This window comes from Pipra filicauda, unplaced genomic scaffold, assembly GCF_003945595.2.
Source record: "Pipra filicauda isolate LSUMZ 115617 unplaced genomic scaffold, ASM394559v2 scaffold555_size307855_pilon, whole genome shotgun sequence".
Taxonomy (NCBI): domain Eukaryota; kingdom Metazoa; phylum Chordata; class Aves; order Passeriformes; family Pipridae; genus Pipra; species Pipra filicauda.
The window spans coordinates 285,390-306,343 of record NW_024104704.1 but is presented as its reverse complement, the minus strand read 5'-3'; the positions used below and the strand labels follow the sequence as shown (position 1 = coordinate 306,343).

Genomic DNA, 20,954 nt, shown 5'->3' with positions numbered 1-20,954 from the left:
CCTCATTTTATTAAGATGAAGACTCAGTAACCTCAAGAAAAACTGCTATTTCAGGATTTTGGGAACCCTTTTTCAAATTATTTTACATTACTTAGCACTTGTCACTATTCAGATTACCAGGAGGCACAGCAAATCCCAGCTGAACCCAAATAAGCAGATATGACTTGAACTAGAAATTGGATTCCTTAAACTAGGCATTAGCTTTAATGACAGAATTGCTATAAAGGTTTTGATGTGTACTGTCAGTGAAACTGGGATAAAATATTATTAATATAGTGGATATTATGGTAGTAGTACAGAAATGTAACAGAAGTATCATGAAGCTGATTTAACTCATAATCACACACATGCTGTAAGTAATATCAAAATTATTATTCATAAATACTAATGTAGTATTGCAATATTTGCAATAGGACTGCTCTGTTCAGTGACACACTGTTCACCTGATAGAACTGCAGTATTGTGTCCCACTTTGTCCCTCCCTCTCTCCTTCCACTCCCACATGCCCTGCTCAAGCCTGGCATCAGGCTCTCTTCTTCATGATCTCTCTCCTCCAGCAAGTACTGGTGCAGGGCAGGCCCACAACTACTACATCTAATTTCCAAATTCCATTTATAGTGTGAAGCTTAAGGTTCTAATCTAAATTAGCAGCCCTGTCTAATGTGACTGTCAGTATTCTCAGAATGTAAAATTCACACCTACTTAGAAGTGACAAAGTCTCATTTTCTTTCTTAGAAACGAGGCTTTACTTTCTTCATTTGCTCTCTATGATGTCAGCTCAGCAGGTTGGTCTTTTCACATGTTACAATTCTGGCTACATGATATTCAAATATGTATTTATTTTAAACTTGTATATGGTCTGTTGCAGTCTGTGGGTCTGTCCATTCCCAATATTATTACGTTTATATTAGAAACAAAGATGTTCAAACAATTATTTAGGTATCCCTAACAACCTTGAATGTTCCTATTAAATAATACTGGTTTACAAACTTGTGTTGTTCTTTCTTCCTTTATGAACTATCACCATAAGAAAGCCTTAAATGATAATTAAGCTTCAGCAAGAGCAGAAAATTACTTTAAATATGTAATGCTTTGGCTACTAAAAGTCTAAAAATAGAATATTATACCTTATCACAGTCTTATGCAGCAGGGTATACTGTTCCTTCAGCTCAGCTGCTTTGGTGTCTGTGATTTTTCCAGCAGAAAATAGCTATGGAAGGGAAACAGACAGTTATGAAATCTCTTAAGCAGTAATATTTTCATTCTGCTGCAACTTTTTATAACTGTAATTGGCAGCCTTTCAGTTTAGACAGTCTTTGGTAACAAAAAATTAAATACACAACCAAATCAAATACGCAGATAAAAGAAATGCTTATTTACACAATTCAAAGTATAAATATAAGAATACAAAAAATGTATGTTACAACTGCAGTTCTGCCTGCACCACCATTTCTTCTCCAATTTTCTGTCTGTATTAATATTCCATGATAATTCTGTCTTGAATTTGAACTCAAGATCTGTCACTTGTTTTCCACATTGCTTAACTGGTCCAGTTTTGGTATAAAGCTGCTGGCCTGCACAGGCTAAACTGAGGTTCAAAGTGTCTCCACAGGCAGTAGGGTTGCAAAAAAGAGGAGCTGTGCTCAAGCTGGATCACCTCCATGCAACAGAACACATTGCCTTATATGCCTGTGCCCGTCTTCAGCAAATACCAAGATCAAACATATATTTCAAATACCTCCAGGGATGGTGATTCAACCACTTCCTTGACCGGACTTTTCCAAAGCTTGACCATCCTTTCAATGAAGAATGTTTTCCTAACATCCAGTCTAAGCCACTCCTGGTGCAACCTGAGGCCATTTCCTTTTGCCCTGTCACTTGTTACCTCCACTTGGCTACAACTTCCTTTCATATAGTTATGGAGAACAGTAAGTTCTCCCCTGAGCCTCTTCTCCAGGCTAAACACTGCCAGCTCCCTCAGCTGCTCCTCATAAGACTTGTGCTCCAGACCCTTCATCAGCTCCATTGTCCTTCTCTGTACATACTCCAGCACTTCAGTGTCCTTCTGGTAGTGACGGGCCCCAAAACTGAACACAGGATTCAAGCTGCAGCCTCATCAGTGCTGAGTAGAGGGGGACAATCACTTCCCTGGTCCTGATGGCAATGCTATTCCTGTGTGATATTTCTTTAGAAAACCTTTCTTCCCCTCCTTTAATCACAAGTAAGGAGAACCAGGTTAAATCTAATTAAAAAATGTAAGGTGATCCAGCTCTATAAAAGTCCATGGCTAGCCTTGTGGGGCAGCAAGTTAAATGTGCAAATTCTATGGGAACCTGCCAAGAAATGTGATTATGCAGATCTCCTGAAATAAGAAATGAAATTACTACAGCACCAGGAAAATCCCAGAAGCCATAATTCAACCTTTAGAACATTTAGAAAAAACCATCTAAAATCAGTCCTATGGTCAAGAAGCAGAATACAAGTTAATATGCCAAAGGAAGTATATATTTTCTTGCTAAATGTTTATGTATTTTTGAAGATTTGTTCCAAAATATTTCATGGTAGCAAAGACAATCTTTGCTCCCTGAGACCCTGAGAAAAGGAAAGAAGGTCTGCCTTTCCTTTGTTTGCATGAGATTAAAGATAAGCAGCTCTCAGATATTTATTTTGGCATTCTCTGTGATCCAAAGACACTGTTCACTTGAGTTCACAATACTAACTAGCTCTTCTGTGAGAAAGAAAACATTTCTATCTCTCAACCCATTTATTTCTTAGTCTCATATGTAGATATAGGTGTCCTATTTGGGTGGTACCTCACTAATGTCCTCTCTCCACACTGCTCGGATCTGTACCTGTGACTTACGGTTTTTCTTACTGCTTAGGTTCTCACTGAAGATCTATGCCATGTTTGACGTTTATACAGGAATAATCTTACTTGTCCTGGAGGCTGTGTCTTCTTTAGGTCCTTAATTTTTTACAGCTTTTACCCTTAATTCCTCAATTCAGCTCAGAGCTAAGAGCTCTATTCCAATAAGGTTGGTCCTATACAATGTGATGCCTTGTAGCACTGAGGACTGCCCAGGACAGACTGCATGGATGGCACACCAGCTTGACAAAGGCAGCGAGACTTCTGTGAAAAGTTTCATCACCGAATAGTTCCCACCACCACAACTTTATTTGGAGAGCCTAGTCTTGTTAAACCAGATGGGCTTCATCTATCTGGGAAGGGCAAAAGAACTGTAGCCCGTAAGTTGGCAGGGTTAGTTAGGAGGGCTTTAAACTAGGTTTGAAGGGGGAAGGGGCGGCAACTGGGCTCTCCAGAAATAAGCCTAAGGGTGTAGTGCCTGAGTTGAGAATAAAATCAATGGCCCAGCTGAAGTGCATGTACACCAATGCACGCAGTATGGGAAACAAACAAGAGGAGCTGGAAGCCATCGTGTAGCAGGAAAACTATGACATAGTTGCTGTCACAGAAACGTGGTGGGATGACTCACACGACTGGAGTGCTGCTATGGGGGGCTACAAGCTCTTCAGAAAGGACAGGCAGGGTAGGAGAGGTGGAGGGGTGGCTTTATATGTTAGAGAGTCTCTTGACTCTGTTGAAGTTGAGGTCAGCAGTGACAAGGTTGAGTGCCTGTGGACCAGAATCAGGGGGAAGGCCTACAAGGCTGACATCCTTGTGGGTGTCTGTTACAGACCGCCCAACCAGGATGATGAAGGAGATGAATTATTCTACAAGCAGCTGGCAGATGTCTCAAAATCTCCAGCCCTTGTGCTCATGGGTGACTTTAACCTGCCGGATATCTGCTGGGAGCTTCATACTGCAGAGAAGAGGCAGTCAAGGAGGTTCCTGGAGTGTATAGAGGATAATTTCCTTCATCAACTGGTAAATGAGCCTACCAGGGGTAAGGCCCCACTAGACCTACTGTTTACAAACAGAGAGAGGCTGGTGGATGATGTAGTGGTTGGAGGCCGCCTGGGGCATAGTGACCACGAAATAATAGAATTTTCAATCCTTAGGGATGTAAGGAGAGCCATCATTAAAACTTCTACTCTGGACTTCCGGAGGGCAGATTTTGGCCCATTCAAAAAACTAATTCAGGGCATACCCTGGGAAACAACCCTTAAAGGCAAGGGGGTCCAGGAGGGATGGACATGCTTCAAACAGGCAATTTTGAGCGCACAGGAACAAGCTATTCCAGTGTGCCGAAAGGCCAGCCGGAGGGGAAGACGGCCGGCTTGGTTAAATAGGGAGGTTCTGAAAGAAATCAAGGATAAAAAGAAAGTTTACAGACTGTGGAAAAAAGGGCTGGCTACTTATGAAGAATTTACGAAGAGAGCTAGGTCATGCAGGGAAAAAATTAGGGAAAGAAAAGTGGAATTTGAAGTTAATTTGGCTAATTCAGTTAGGGATAACAAAAAGTCCTTTTATAAATACATTAATAGCAAAAGAAGGGGCAAGGAAAGCCTCAATTCTCTGTTGGACTTGGAGGGAAATATAGTTAACAAAGATAAGGAGAAGGCTGAGGTACTTAACACCTACTTTGCCTCAGTTTTTAGCAGTAAGACAGGCCCTCAGAACAACTGGCCTCTAGAGCAGATAGACAGAGACAGAGAGCTGAATAGCCCTCCTGTATTCCAGGAGGATGTAGTTAGCAACTTACTGAGCCAGCTGGATCCTAACAAGTCTATGGGACCAGACGGGATCATCCCAGGGTGATGAGGGAGCTGGCAGAAGAGCTTGCCAAACCGCTCTCCATCATCTTCCAACAGTCCTGGCTCTCTGGGAAGGTCCCAGATGATTGGAGGTTGGCGAATGTCACCCCAATCCACAAAAAAGGCTGCAAGCAGGACCCTGGCAACTCCAGGCCTGTCAACCTGACCTCGGTGCCTGGCAGGGTTATGGAGCAGATCATCCTGAGTGCAATCACACAGCACCTTCAGGATGGACAAGGGCTCAGACCCAGCCAGCACGGGTTTAGGAGGGGCAGGTCCTGTCTGACCAACCTGATCTCTTTTTACGATCAGGTGACCCACCTGGTGGATGAGGGGAAGGCTGTGGATGTGGTCTATCTGGACTTCAGCAAGGCCTTTGACACTGTCTCCCATAATATACTCCTGGAAAAGCTGGTAGCCCATGTCTTGGACAAGTGTACCCTCTCCTGGATTAGGAGCTGGCTGGAGGGTCGGGCCCAGAGAGTGCTGGTGAATGGAGCTGCATCCAGCTGGCAGCCGGTCACCAGTGGTGTTCCCAGGGGTCTGTGTTGGGTCCAGTCCTGTTTAATATCTTTATTGATGATTTAGATGAGGGGATTGAGTCCATCATCAGCAAGTTTGCTGATGACACCAAACTGGGAGGGAGTGTCGACCTGCTGGAAGGCAGGAGGGCTCTGCAGAGGGATCTGGATAGACTTGAGAGATGGGCTGATTCCAATGGGATGAAGTTCAATAAAGCCAAGTGCAGGGTCCTGCACTTTGGCCACAACAACCCCTTGCAGCGCTACAGGCTGGGCACAGAGTGGCTGGAAAGCAGCCAGGCAGAAAGGGACCTGGGGGTACTAATTGACAGGAAGCTCAACATGAGCCAACAGTGTGCCCAGGTGGCCAAGAAGGCCAATGGGATCTTGTCCTGTATCAAAAATCGCGTGGCCAGCAGGAGCAGGGAAGTGATCCTTCCCCTGTACTCTGCGTTGGTGAGGCCACACCTTGAGTATTGTGTTCAGTTCTGGGCCCCTCAGTTCAGAAAGGATACTGAGGTGCTGGAGCGGGTCCAGAGAAGAGCAACAAGGCTGGTGAAGGGACTGGAGCATAAGTCCTCTGGGGAGAGGCTGAGGGAGCTGGGGTTGTTTAGCCTGGAGAAGAGGAGGCTCAGAGGTGACCTCATCACCGTCTATAACTACCTGAAGGGAAGTTCTAGCCAGGTTGGGGTTGGTCTCTTCTCTCAGGCACTCAGCAATAGGACAAGGGGGCACGGGCTTAAGCTCCGCCAGGGGAAATTTAAGTTGGATATCAGGAGAAAGTTTTTTACAGAGAGAGTAATCAGGCATTGGAATGGGCTGCCCAGAGAGGTGGTGGATTCACCATCCCTGGAGATTTTTAAACGCAGATTGGACGTGGCACTGAGTACCATGATCTAGTAAATGGACTGGATTTGGACCAAGGGTTGGACTCGATGATCTCGGAGGTCTTTTCCAACCCAATCGATTCTATGATTCTATGATTCTATGGAGAGCCATCAGAGAGCCAGCACTGAGCTAGCCTGATCCCAGGATTTGTTATTAAAGCCCAGTATACTGCCTTCTCCATGATCCTTAGGAGGGCAGAAGGGAAAGAAGCAACTGTCTGAGGGGAAGAAATAGCCAGTTTGTGGAAGAAGGAAGAAAAAATACAAGCCTACTGTAGAAAAACTGTATTCAGTGATGATAAAACCAGAAGAGAGATGATGGCCCTAATATACAGATATATAGTTTTTTCAAGACTGCCTTTTTCACATTAATGATAAAATAGCCAACAGTATTTATGCACTCATAGTTCATTTGATTGCTTGGAAGCTCTCACATTGCCAAGTTAAGTAAAATGTTGTTCTCCTCAGCGTAGCTAATCGTGTTGCTACACTAAAAAGCAAAAAACTAGTGAAAAGATGGAGTAGTAAAGAAAAACAGGGCTTGTGAATGGCAACTGAGGATGTCTTTTTTTTCAGTTCTATGTTAACCATAATGCCCTGGAAAGAACTGAGATAATTTTGTTATACTGGTGATCTCAGATCAGGTCTGGAATATAGTCAGATAATTATTCCTAACTTGTTGAGTCTTCCAGTCCCTTTCCATCTCAGTTGTACTTAATTGTATTTTGCTTTTCTCAGCTTTGCTTTCTCATTATGCAATGAACTGGGACCCCATACATTTTTAAACACACTCCATGTTGATAGATCATCTGGAAAAACTAAAATAAATTTTCCTTATCTAAGAAGTTGGAAAGTTGGATGAAGATTTGGCTGTTAATGGGTGGTTCCCTGGCAACTTTCTGCTTTCCTTCTCCCCATACTCTCATAAATATAATTACATTGAAAATATGCAAATAGGTATCTTATTAGTGGGTTTACTTGCACCTTTTCCTTTTTATTTAATATTTCTGTTATGTTTATTTTACCCCATTAAATTACCCTTTCTTTTACTTTACTGTCATCTTTAACTGATTAACATGAGTGTAACTTTCTAACTTTACTACATTTTTTCATGTTCCTTCACTATTTGAAGTCTGGCTTTTCTACCAGAAAAACAAAACATTACAAAACAAACACAAACCAAACCCAAACCCAAATTCCAAAGCAAATTTGTTTCCTCCAATCCATGAAAAATCCCATGAAGTAAAGTCGTGGATAATCCTGTCCTATGATAGAAAATGTGGAGGAAAATTTTTCTGAAAATGTGAAAGGGAAGGGCATATCCTTCATATTTTTCTAGCTCTACATGGATTTTTCTGGCTCTGGGCAGGAATCTTAAATATAGGGATCCATGAGAAAAACAGAAACTGTTTATGCTCAAAGAGTTATTCTATGCACCTGAATAACTTCTCTCTATCCCCACACTGGTAATAAGTTCATAATTGCTTGCTACCAACAGCTCCCCATCAGAGCTCTGCACAAAATATCCTGAAGAAAATTCCAAGAAAAAATGAGCACTATATGGGGTTACACACTATCTGAGGGTCCTCTTGAATATCCTTTGAGCTTGACTTCAGGATGTAAGACCACAGTAGTTTCTCCAAGTCTGGATATAGAGATATGTGATACATGAGATGTCAGTAAGAAAGAGAAGATATCAGAATACAAATGGGAATTAAAACCACAGAAGGGAGAAGGCCAACCTGATAAAGGAGGTACTCTTCCATGTGAGCAAAAACAGTGACATTTGGTCCTAACTATATCAATGCCTCCTCGCTTCCACGTTATGTGCATTGGACATTCTCCACTTTAACATATTCAGTCCTTCCTGACAGTCAACTCAAAGTAATACACCAAGGAACTCATCTGAAATTTCAAATGAGGTTTTATGTAACTCAAATGTGACATAAATAAGAACTCTAGGAACATTTCCCGTTTTGAATTTCAAGGCTTTTAAAAATTCTTTTGGGACTCTACAGAAATTAATAAAACTCAGCCAAATTTTAAACTTAAGTAGATGAGGCAATCTGAATGTTGGTTGCTCACACTCTTTTGATAAAAAACATCCCAAATAAGCATGGAAGATAAATATAGTCGCCACCAAGAAATTACTGATTAACATCAATTGCTCATAATCATTATGAAAGTGAAACACTTGAGGCTTCCTAGAAAAGACTTAATTTCAACAGTACCTAGGATCTCTGCATTTTGGAGAAATGATGTAGCTAACATGTGTTTCTAATTTTGCAGATACTGCAAAACAACTAAAATGTATTCTAAGCTCAAATGGAATAGTAACACTTTCCACTTCTTCATGCTAAGCTGCGGATTTTGTAACTATAACAAGACATTGTGACTACATTTAATGTTATTTTAACACATTGAATATCCAGCATTTTATATTAATTTGCTTATTTCCAATATCTGAAATGTCTCATTAAACAACTCCTTTGCCTCGTAATAGGAGACAAGAGAAAAATATCAAGGGATTAGTTTGTATACACTCAGGATTTCAGTATAGTATTAGCCACTTGTCATACGGCTCTTTTGACCAGTCTGCTATGTCAGGTTTGGAATGTTCTTTCTGTGTTGTTTATTTGAAGGGCTTTTCTTACCTCCTTTGTATAATATTTAAAAGTTTAAGCATTCAGGAAAGAAAAAGGATAAGTGTCCTCTTTGAACAGAGAGCTCTGCATCCTCTGTCAAAATCCTCATTTAGTCCAGGCTGTTTGACACTTACCACACAGCGCAGGTGTTCCTTATTGCAGGGAGAGGGTGGCACCATCTTCTCAGCCATTGTTTCTACATTGCAGAGGCACAACAGGTACAAGCAGGCTGAACCCAGGCTATGACTCGTGCATTTCTGTCCATATGGCTGGCTGCCAGTCTCCACAGAATCACAGAGCTGGGGATATCTGCTGGTGTTTGGCTTGCCTCCAAATATACCTCCAAATTACCTAGGCAAAATTGTGGACCCATGATAATGCACTAGGGGAACAAAAGATTCCTCCTCAAGTTCAGCCCGTGGCTCAGAGGAAGTTGGTAACTATGACTTCTCACTACTACTGAAGATCATGTCCTGGCTACTTCAAGATGGAGCATAAAAAAATGAAGGAAAAACAATTAAAAGTCTATACAGTTTGTGTTTGTAACCTTTCTGGCAATCTTGAAAAAAACACAAGAAAACTGCTACAAAAACTCCCAGTCCTGATGCCAGAGAATTTAACAGTCCTAAGGACTTCTGTAACAATTTCATCTGATTCCCTAAACAATACACAGGACAGTTTTTACCATCTTCACTGCTTTCCTACAGGGCTTAAAGCATGCACTTCATTTTCCAGAATGCTACGTTTACATAATTATTATTACAACATAAAGAATAAATTCCGTGTAACATATGAGAGAATTAAGTCAGAAAATTTAAGGCAGGAAGGAACTTCTGGATGCCATTTAGTCCAAATTCCTGCTCAAAGCAGGGATAGCTTCAAAGTTAGACCAGGTCACCTCAGGGCCCTGCCCCGTCAAATTTTAAAAAAGCAGCGACTGAATAAGGATGCAGTGGCTGAATATATATTGCACCAGTTATAAGATACTCCCTGTATTCAGCTGATGTACCAACAGCTTTATAATTTTTACCCAAAAGAGGATAATGACTTGTCCCGAAGTATACTGAGTCTAAACACTGTCTACCTTACTTTGTCTCACTTGCATATTATTCCCAAACCATGCAGTTAAAGATTGAAATACATTGCCTTTAGACTTCAGAAAGCATAAGGAAGGCAAAAATAAGTGCCAGAATAGAGATTAATAATTAAGTCAGTGTATTTAAGACTCTAATCATTTTAATAATAAAATTTAACTCGTTAAATTATTTCAGACTGCTTTCCAGCATTTATAAGAACTAAGAAACATTCTCGGTGAGGCTCTTAGTTGCCTCTGACTATAGTGAGAGCCAAAGATGACTACTGAGCTCAGTCCAAACACCAGATGTTTAGATGACCTAAACTCTGATTTTAATGTAAAGTGTTGCATCACAATTTATATATGCCCAGAAAATACCATCTTTACACTTTTTATGCAGTCATTGTGCATTTTTCAATATGCATCAAATATTAATACAGAGTTATGGAAAACTAACACTTCCAAAATTATCTATAATTTCTCTACTAAACAATATTTCAGGCTTCAGGACATATTTCTACGTATTTTAAAACAAGAAGATAAAAATCACTAATTTAAGACTGTAAATATTTAGTTACACAATAAATTGTTATCAGAATGCATTTCTGCATTCCATTTGTAGATTGGGAAACAGTGAAAGTACACATAGGAATAGCTATGCTGCAGATATTTAGGGAATTACATGCCTTGCTTAAATCATTATTCTAGAGAAAGGTTATGACGGTAGAAAGTAAAGAAAAAAGCAGTAAGGTTTTAAAAGTAATGCTGTAGTTAGAGTTATAAAATAAGGTGGAATCCCTCTCATCTGTAACTACATACATCTATTACAAGAAGTAGACTTCTTAGGATAAGTATGAGAAGTCCATAGAAGAAGTTTATTCATTAGCTTTTCAAGAAGAAAAAGATTTGTTACTGAGTTTTCTCCACATTTATTTAGGTAATAAACAATACTTGAAGCCACGAGACTATTGATTGCACAAATACAGTCAGGCATTTATCTCCTGATGTTTGTGACAAGTAAAATTATAACAAAGTAACAAGTACATTTGTATAAGATGATACTTATATGTATGCTTGTTTTCCCTCAAAAGTGCTATTTTTACAGGAAAACAAAATTGCCTTTCTAAGCCATTTCTATTTGGAAGTTAAAATAATTTAAATAATTTGATAAAGTGATTTTTTTTTATTTTAATGAATGCTTCACAAATGATTTTGCCCTCTTTCCTATTCCAAGAAAACCATAAATGTGATGAATAGGAAGACTGAGTGCACTTTTTAAATATAGCATATCTTTATTTCACAAAGTGAGGGCATAGGGTTTATGGTTCCTTGAATTTTGCTGTCTAAAGAAAAGTGACTTGCCTGCATTGATTCTAAATATAACAAGCCAGGAACTCAGAAAAGTCAGAAACCAAATAAATGAGCATGAGAAGTTATTAATATCTACTCACTTTATTCTGACATGGAGTGTTTTATATCAATATACCATTGAAAGGCTCATAGTCTATTACAAAGTATTTCACGTGAAAAAAGCTATTTGCAGATGATGCTACATAAACAGGACAAAATTAAGCATGGGGGTAAAGACATGCATGAAAATCATAAATACACCTACTTATGGTAGATACAGCACTGTATTGCCTTACATAGAATGTCTACAATTTTACTTTCTTATTTACAGATGGATGAGCCAGACTTCCTTTAATGAAAAATAAACCGCTAAAAAGCCTTCTAAAACTAACAAATAATGGCTAGGAAAGATAATATCACAAATTCTTTCCCAAGACAAAGTTCATAACAGTAGTTTTGTTCCCCAGTTCATGGGAAAGAGTGATCCCTACATGAAAAATATAAAAATCGGGATAAAAATAATGCATCTGGTGGCCAATTGTGTCTCATACGGCTCAGAAAGAGAGGGCATAGGAGACTGGCATTTTGGGAAAGGGTACAGCTTTCCTGCTGTCACCTCTTTGTGAATCTCAAAAGTAAGATCCACTCTTACACTTGCTGGTCTTATTGGAGCAGGTTTGCAGGAATCAAAATATCAGGGAGAGGCTTTTGTATCTGGTATGTCATCACTCTTGAAGTGCATTCCGCTTTATTCGCCCCATATACTGAGCCAACTACAGCATCTTCTATGGCTACAGATAAAGAAAATATTTAGCAGTAAATCGTAGATTTTGGGCAGGCAGACCTTCAGATGTCAGGAAAGGAACAGAAATAATAAGAATTTAGTTTCATGGACCTGTTTTTTCACAAATATGGTCCTCACCTTAACAGAAGGAGTGATATTCTTTGACCACATGACTTTTATAATATGTATTACATTTACAATTGCTTATATAAATATCTAACCTACTACTTATATGCTCTATGTCAGTGCTGCCTTTCTGCCTATTGCCAGAATTTATAAATAAAGCAATGACCAATTTCAACAGGTATGAAAGTCACACAGCTACTAGTTCTGTGTAATCTGTATCTAAATATTAACAACTAAAATCAAAATGGAATAAGACTGCCTTTCTTTTTGTGTTCTGATGTGTTCTCATGGACACATGAGAAGTTGCATGGGAAAAATGGATCTTTTGGACTCCAAACAGACTGCTGACAGCCTAGCAGCAGAACATCAGACTAATAATGAAATCCGGAGCATAGCAGAGCAACTCAAGTTACTGAAGCCTCACATAAAGGAGGAAGCAAATATCCCAGAAGGAAGGTATGTATGGGGCCAAGGAATGGATGTATTGGGATAAAGATGTTTGAAAAGCTCAGATACCTCACCTTACTATCTGAACTTTCTTTTTTATAACATTCACTATTACTAGAAATTTCTGCCCTTCTAGATGTTACAAAATTTTAATGATATTTCTGGCTTTCAATGCAGTACAGCAGTCACAAATTACAACAATATTCAATATGCATTTAAAAATTTCAAGGCAACTCATACAATGTGGTCTACCAAGGATAATTATTATTAATTTTACAGATACAGAACAGTTTGTCCAGTTTAAAGCCACAAAGCAGATAGTAGAGTTCATTGTAAAGTGAACAAACAACAGTGTGGGGGAGAAGGGGCTTCCCAAATAACAAGGATTTAGGAATTCTATTCTATTTCTAAAGCCCCTCAAAAGAGGCTGGTATAGCTTTCCTCCATTTCCTCTGTAAATACCTGGCTTTACACTGATACAATAAGAAATTAGCATCCTATTAATTAAATGAATAATTAAAAAAATTTGCTCACAAATTAAAATCATACATGTTACAAACATTTCAGTTTTGAGACATTTTTAACAAAACCAAAGTGATGTCCGTATCTTAAACCTGAGTGAGGGGTTCTTTCACCTCATTGCTGGGAAACTATCATGATCCGAAAGGGAGAGAGACTCAGTATAGCTACATTACTAAAAGCACCATGGCAGGTTTCGGGATGTTCATTTAGAAGACGGGAAAGGTAGATTCAAAACCATCTCCCAAGAAAGTGCTATGCAGAGATTTGAAAGAAGTGTTGCAGCAGGTGGGATGAGTAGGTTTTTTTACCAAGCCTCACTCCTGTAATATCAATATAATCATGTAGTGTGTATAAAAGCCAGTAACGTTACAGACATCATGAACTTGTGGATTATAGGCGTGACTAATGTCTGTTTAATATTTAATCTGTATTATGAGCAATTTCAAATAGGGTTTAAGGAACTAAATGGTTCATATTTGACTAATTAAACAAGAACTGGTGTAAATACCTTTACTCATGCAAGTTATTTGGTTTTCGACCAAGTTGTGAATGCATAAAGACACATCCATGCCTTGCTTTGAGGCACAAGGAAAATGACATAGATCATTAAAACTGCATAGGCATCACATGAGAATAGCAAAGGTGGCTGTAAAATAAAAATAAGGGAGTATATGGCAGCTGTCACCTGGAGAAGAACTACTTTGGTGTGATTAGTCATGTAAAGTACATGATGAACTCTGAAAGCTGATACGAGGCACAATAAAAAGAAGAGCAATACCCCAAACTGATGAGAGTTCCTTCCCTAGCTCTCTGCCTCCTTTTAGATTTAGAATTCAGGACATTATTCAGAACACCAGGATTTGCTTTGGGTTTCCAACAGCTATGATCCCATGCATCAAAGGGGGAACTGTCTTAAGTTCACTTCCCTTCACTTAGAAAGGTTCAATTAGAAGTACGCAGAATCAGATAACAGTGATTTTTAGCAGTGATGTGCCATACAAATTATGAATATTCCAGACAACTATTTTAAGGTGGGTTAGGCAAAGTAGGAAGAAGAAAGTGCTGCTCATCCTCCTGAGTTTGTGACTCCATCCTGAAAAATGTTTGGAATCAAAACTATATGTGTGTTTCAACATTTTCATGAATACATCTATTAAGTTATAAGAAAAGTTTTAGGAAGAAGGGGACTGAGTGTCAGTGAAGCTATTGCTGTGATAAACCTCTAACGGGAAAGGGGCTGGTTTTTACTTTTTCCACCTGCTGTGTTAAAATTATAGTCTGGGTTAGAGAACAAGCTTTAGACACTCAAATGTTAAGAAACAGATGTTAGAAGACTGTTATAGATGGCTGGATGATTATTTTTCCCCAAAAAGAAAACCCATGTACAAGAAGGAATGAAATTAAACTACAATAAGTGACCAGCACACATGCATTTCATCACTTTGCTTACATACACTAGCTCTGAGTCAGGAATACTGACTGAAATGTGCTACTCTTGCAAGCACTACCTACTCTGCTCTGCTATTAATCACCCGTGATGCAAGCACTCCCACCCATTTCTGAGAACAGTGTAGGCAGTCTGATAACTCACAGGCTTCAAGCTGCCCTTATAAAGTTGTTCCACTTTTGCATACTTCCTCATACTGCTCGATTCTCAGTGAAGATGAAGCTCCTCGTTTTCACAGTCTTGCTGAAGACAACTCTCCTTGCTTTCACAAATGTCTCTGCAGTTGTTTTAGAAGATGAAGAGAATGCTAAAGAAGCAAAAGTTACAGAGACTTGTCCTATAAAGCTCAAAACTAATCGGAAATGTGATGAAGGAGAGGATTGTCCTTATCAGATAAATCTGCCTCCGATGACCATCCAGTTACCCAAAGAATTCAGACTGCTTGAGAAGACTCTCAAAGAAGTACAGAACCTTAAAGAAGCAGTAAACAAGCTGAAGAAATGCTGCCAAGATTGCAAGCTGCAGGCAGATGACAACCAAGAAAGAGACAGTAGTAATGAATTCCTGCTACCTAATGCAGAAACTCCAGCAGCAAACAGTGAAATCCCAGATAACAGAGTAAAGGAACTGCAAAGCAAAGTTAACAGAATGGCAACCAGCTTAAAAAATGCAAAGAGTCAGATTCAGACACTGCAGGGTCGTTTAGAGAGATTGAGCCTCATAAATATGAACAATGTAGAACATTATGTTGACAGTAAGGTTGCAAATTTAACGTTTGCTGTGAACAACCTGGATAACAAATGTTCTTCTAAGTGTCCAGCAATGCAATCAAGACCTGGTATGTAACCTGTTAATTCTTACTGCCTGTATAAGCTTTCTGTGCCTTTTACTAATATTAGGTAAACAATTTAAAATATATTTTAACCAAATAGCTGTGCTACTAACTTCACAAGTATCTGCTCTTTTAGTGTTTATTTATACTCCTGTAAAACATTTCAGCAGCCACTAGAGGGTTACTGAGAGCTGCAGGTGTTCGGTCCCTCCTAGAATTGGACTTCACTAAGGATCTAAAACATTAATTTTTTTAAGGACAATTTTTTGCAATTCAATTGGTAAATGTGAAAAATCAACATTATTTTACACCGTAATACCCTTCATTAAAGACATTAAACATCAGTGAACTACACATGTTTTCCTCTTGAATTAGAAGGGGTAAAATGAATCTATTAAAATGTTTCGTTTTTAACAGATGGATAGTAAAATAATTTTTTATCATCACAGCAAACATGTGAAAGGCCCAGCTAAAAAACTTATTAACAGTATTTCTTGACTGTGTAACATATATACCATCATTTTAATACTAAATCCTTTGCATTAATTTAATATATAAGCAACATAAAACAGAAAGAGGTGTTATCACTGATGAACACTTTTTTCTTTTACTTTTTAGTTGTCCTAATTAAATCATGAAATAGAACCAATAATTTCTTTCTGATGTTGACTGTTACTAAGGCAAGATCAAGGGTTTTTATAAAGTCATAAAGTTTTTATATCTATGTAAAAATCTTTGAAAACAGGAAATGTTCAGTACTTTGTCAGTGTATTCTACCACTTAGATATCAAAGATATGAAGATAGGGCTCTCGAGAGACAAAACAGAGACAGATCAGGCTGCATTACACTATTTAAGCCTCTATTGCTTACCATTCAAGTTTAAAATAAAACTGTTCTTCTGTCTACCCATATTGAAAATAGAAGGATCTCCAGGTGTTTCAGAAAATAAGTAATAATAAAGGTAATGTTTTTACTATATATGCAATCAGCTTAAATCAGATAAAAATCAGTGTTAAAATCAATTTATTTTAATTCAGATATAAAACATTTACAAAAAGAATGAGTGATATTTTTTTTTGTTATATTGATAAAGGGCAATGAATCACATTCGAGTACAGTACTTCATAACAGACTAAATTAATTTTAGATATTCCTTACACATATTGAAATGTTGAGTAGTGTTCACAGCATATGATCATTTAGATATTTCTTATATTTTACAGCAACATGCTAAAAGCTCTCATAGCAGCAATATATTCATTATGAAAACTAGCAAGGACAACAGCTACAACTTTTTCCTATGTAGGATCTATTCCCGCATCCACTGAAATAAACAGTAAAACTTTATTTAAATAGGAATTGAATTGGATTATATAAGAATTTTGCCTGAAAAGTATATTCTCTGTCAGTATCTGGTCTGAAACTCAGTCCACCAAAGATCTGATACAAAATTCAATGAAATAAATTAGAAAGCATTGCGGATTTAGATTTGACTGTTAAGCCTTTAATTCCTATACTTTCTGGTTTCATAAATTTCCAGTTTGTGGGCAAACAAGAAGTCCTGGGTCTTATTCCCTGCTGCAGCCTGAGAACACTTCTCCCTTTCAAGAAGTAGATTAATTGTTTAAATATTCCAGGAAAAATTACAATCCAAGCCTGCAAATGAACATGCCCATAAATTCAGATCTGCAATAGGAATAAACATTATGGTTTTGACTCTTAACTCAGAACTTCTGAGAGCTCTCTGTATTACTTAAGAACATGGAATTCTAATATCATGCTGTTGAATAGAATCACATTACTGGATGACACTGTAGATCAAAAATGGACTTTCAGTCTGAAGGAAAAACCTGGGGGTATTTTTCTTCTGAATAAAACACATCACCCACTGGTGGGAAAAAGCCGTGTTAATAGTAGATGCCAACATTCTTCCTTTCTGTAAAGCCAGCAATGCCACATACACAGGAAAGCACCATCGCTTTTCCAGCTTCATCTTTCTAGGAATCACATGATTACTACAATAGATGTGACAATTTTATTACTTTTTTCCTGCTTCCTAAAGTACAGTCAACATTAACACATGAAACATTCCTAAGGATGTTATGTTCTCTATCAGATTATGTTAACTGAACGACAGCCAGAATAACATCATTGTCATGTGGACAAAGTTCTTTCTCTGACACACTGCCAGATAACTACAGACAGGGTGTGATTGTATACATTTAAACATAAAAAGCAGCAAGTGTGTAACCACAAAGCATCAGAAATATGGACGGGAGGTAATAATAGGATGAAGAGCAGAGAAAAGGAGGAAAGGTAAAGCAAACCAGCAAAATGCCCGTAATATTTGGCAAGTTGATACAAAAAGTCATTTAAATGGGGTTTTTTGGACAGCTATCTGATGATCCTAGGTGGCATCTATTATAGAAGGAAAAAATCTGTTTCTCCTTAGAACTGAAATTGCTGCAATATTATTTCCAGTGTAAAAGTCTCTTCATTCCAAGTTGTACATGCCACATCAGTCTGGGTAAAAATTTTATTTCTTTTTAAAATTGAAATTCTGTTCATTCTAACACCGTCTCTTCTTCCACCAGTTATACAAATAATGCAGAGAGACTGTGCTGACCATTACACAGCAGGTAAAAGGAGTAATGGAATCTACAGGATTAGTCCTGACCCCAGAAATGAGAGCTTTGAAGTTTACTGCGACATGCAAACAAATGGAGGTGGCTGGACAGTGCTGCAGCGGCGTCAGGATGGCAGCACTAACTTCAACAGAACCTGGAATGACTACAAAAATGGCTTTGGAAACCTCAGCAGGGAGTTTTGGCTGGGGAATGACAGAATTCACCTCCTGACAAAGAGCCAAGAAATGCAACTGCGAATTGATCTCGAAGACTTCAATGGAATCAGAGAGTATGCGAAATACGAACACTTCTACGTGGCCAACGAGTACCTGAAGTACCGCCTAAGCGTTCACGGCTACAGCGGCACAGCAGGAGACGCCCTTCACTACAGCAAACATTACAACCATGACCAAAAGTTCTTTACAACTCCAGACAAGGACAACGACAGGTATCCTTCAGGAAACTGCGGCGCCTACTACAGCTCTGGCTGGTGGTTTGATGCCTGCTTGTCAGCCAACCTCAATGGCAAGTACTACCACAAGAAATACAAAGGTGTTCGCAACGGCATCTTCTGGGGTACATGGCATGGTATTTCTGATGATATTCCCACTGGATATAGGCAAGCCTTTAAATCAGTAAAAATCATGATCAGACCCAAAAGTTTTGTCTAATGATTTTTGTGCAGTTACATTTCTCTTAACTAGTTTGCATTGGATTGCACTCAACATCGTACTTACTCAGTATTATACTCAGAATTCAAGTATTCAGTTATGTTTGGCATAAAATTGTTCTAGACAAAGCAACATACTTCCACATAACTTTTTAGAGACAGTTTGACCCATATAATATATTAAAACCAGCATGAAAGTATCTGAATAGTTATTGCTAAAATTTAACACCAGATAAGTCTTGGTATCATTATGTAAATATTCTAAACATTGCTTTTGGTGCTTTTACTGACTGTGATATATCACATTCTATGATTTAAAACTTTTCAATGGTCTTCCACATATTGTGTCTGAATGAATACCTACATTTTAACCCAATTTAACACAATTCATAGGTATAATTAATAACATATAAATTTGTCAACGCTTAGAATAAAAACCAGTGTCTCTGGAGCAGCCTTTTTCTATCATCTATCCTTTACAACTTCAAAGGTATACCATGGCAATATCAATATAAATTAGGAAAAGTACTACAAATTATTATTTTTAAAGGACTAGAAAAATAGAGGGCCACATAGTTTGCCCAAATACATGAAAAAAGACTTGGAGAAAACTTAGAAAATGAAGATGATTCCTCAAATCTCATCCTCTTTATCAAAGCTTTTTCAAAGAAGTTGGTGGAAGAATTGAATAAAAGCAGTGGAAATAACTATAGAATCACCGAATCGTTTAATTTGGAAAAGATCTTTAAGATCATCAAGTTCAACTGTTAATATAGAACTGCCAAGTCCACCACTAAACCCTGTCCCCAACCCCAAGTGCCACATCTACACATGTAGCGAGCACGTAATGAACGACAACATTCTTGCTCTTTTTGGTTCCTCCATTCAAGCTCAAGGCCCTACTTGTTGCTTGTGTGAGGAAGGAGCTATTGTGTAGCTTACTGCACATTTATATAGGCAGGTAGACAGGTAAGAGAAAGACACATCAAGAAGAATCCATGTCTTTGCATTAATGCCTCTAAATACATACTAAGTTTCCAGAGCCATTTTGCTTTCTCCTGAATCTTTTAGGTAAGCCAAATGTTACAAGATGCTCTTGTAGAGACTCAAGCTTTCATCCTAATACTTCTCAATCTAAGTATCATTAGGCCCTAAAATTACAAGAAATATTATAAATGTTTTGAAATATATAAAAAGACTGTTCTCCCCATTTCTAGACTACCCCTTTCGTAGCCACAGAAACATAAAAACCCACTGGCAATTCTAAGGAAAAAAGAGAATATGCAAGGTAAGACTTTTTTTCTAAAATGTAACAAACGAAAAAATCAAATTGTCAAATACTTCAGGAATTGCCATTTAGGGATACTGTTATTAAAGCTCACACTGTAGATAGTGAGCACAAATTTGACTGTGTATCTGGGCCATGTCTCTACAAATATAGTGATCAACATTCTGAGTGGAGATGCAATTTATCTTAGCAAGAGGCTATTCCACCATCTTGCTTAAACAAATCTTGAGACGCAGAAAAACTACACTAAAACTATTTCTTTACTAGTTAAAGTGTGGTCATTGCTGGTATAGACTTTTTGTTTAAAAGAGACATTAAAGGAAGTATACACACAATATAGGTATACATCTGACCTAATACTTCACAAATATGACCTTTACTTTTTTTTTAAGATTATAACAAAAATATTTTGGTTATAATTTATGCAAATGAAGAACACTGGCAATTACAAAATTGTAAAATATTAATATATATTTTAAAGAAGTAAATACTTTGAAGGATAAATCAAGTGTAATTTGGTTTATTATATTTCAATTTTTAAGAGCAATGAAAAAGTTTAATTGCAAGATGTATAATCTTTCCTTGAGAATGTGTTTTGAATCTATAGAATATTTATTTTGGGATAAAAAAGAATTGTCTAAACAAAACAAAAAACCAACTAGTTAAAAGGGCAAATATCTAATTGCATATGATTATATTTATTAATTTTGCATTAAATGCACAATTTGCTCCTATTCATTATATGGTAACTAGCTAAGTATGACTTCCAGTATCTACAAGCTTCTACTTGAAAATGGCTTTTTCCTGTTAAGTTGTTAGAAATTATTCTTTTTTAATCTTGTTTGAAGAAAACTTCACAAAACACAGGATTTTTAACAGAATAATAAATGTGACTAATATCACCTGCAAAAGCCTTGTCTGAAGCTATTAAAAAAAGAAAGGAAAAACAAAGTGTAATGCTGTTGCACAAATTTGAATATTACCTGCCTGGAACTGTTGTAGCTGAACTTCTGTAA

General features: G+C 37.9%; 1 protein-coding gene and 1 long non-coding RNA gene across 2 annotated transcripts in view; one reads left to right on the top strand and one right to left on the bottom strand.

Annotated features, from left to right (window-relative positions):
• Window positions 1-1,084: 1,084 nt before the first annotated feature.
• LOC120324485 overlaps window positions 1,085-20,954 on the bottom strand; it is a 35,985-nt gene continuing 16,115 nt past the window's right edge. The window contains exon 3 of the long non-coding RNA XR_005565841.1: window positions 1,085-1,210. This is a non-coding gene — a long non-coding RNA (uncharacterized LOC120324485). The remainder of the gene's footprint in view (window positions 1,211-20,954) is intronic.
• On the top strand, window positions 14,611-20,252 carry FGL2 (fibrinogen like 2). The gene is made up of 2 exons (XM_027741761.2): window positions 14,611-15,358; window positions 17,948-20,252. Exons 1-2 carry the CDS (start codon window positions 14,611-14,613, stop codon window positions 18,649-18,651), a joined length of 1,452 nt encoding a protein of 483 aa, XP_027597562.2. The 3' UTR covers window positions 18,652-20,252.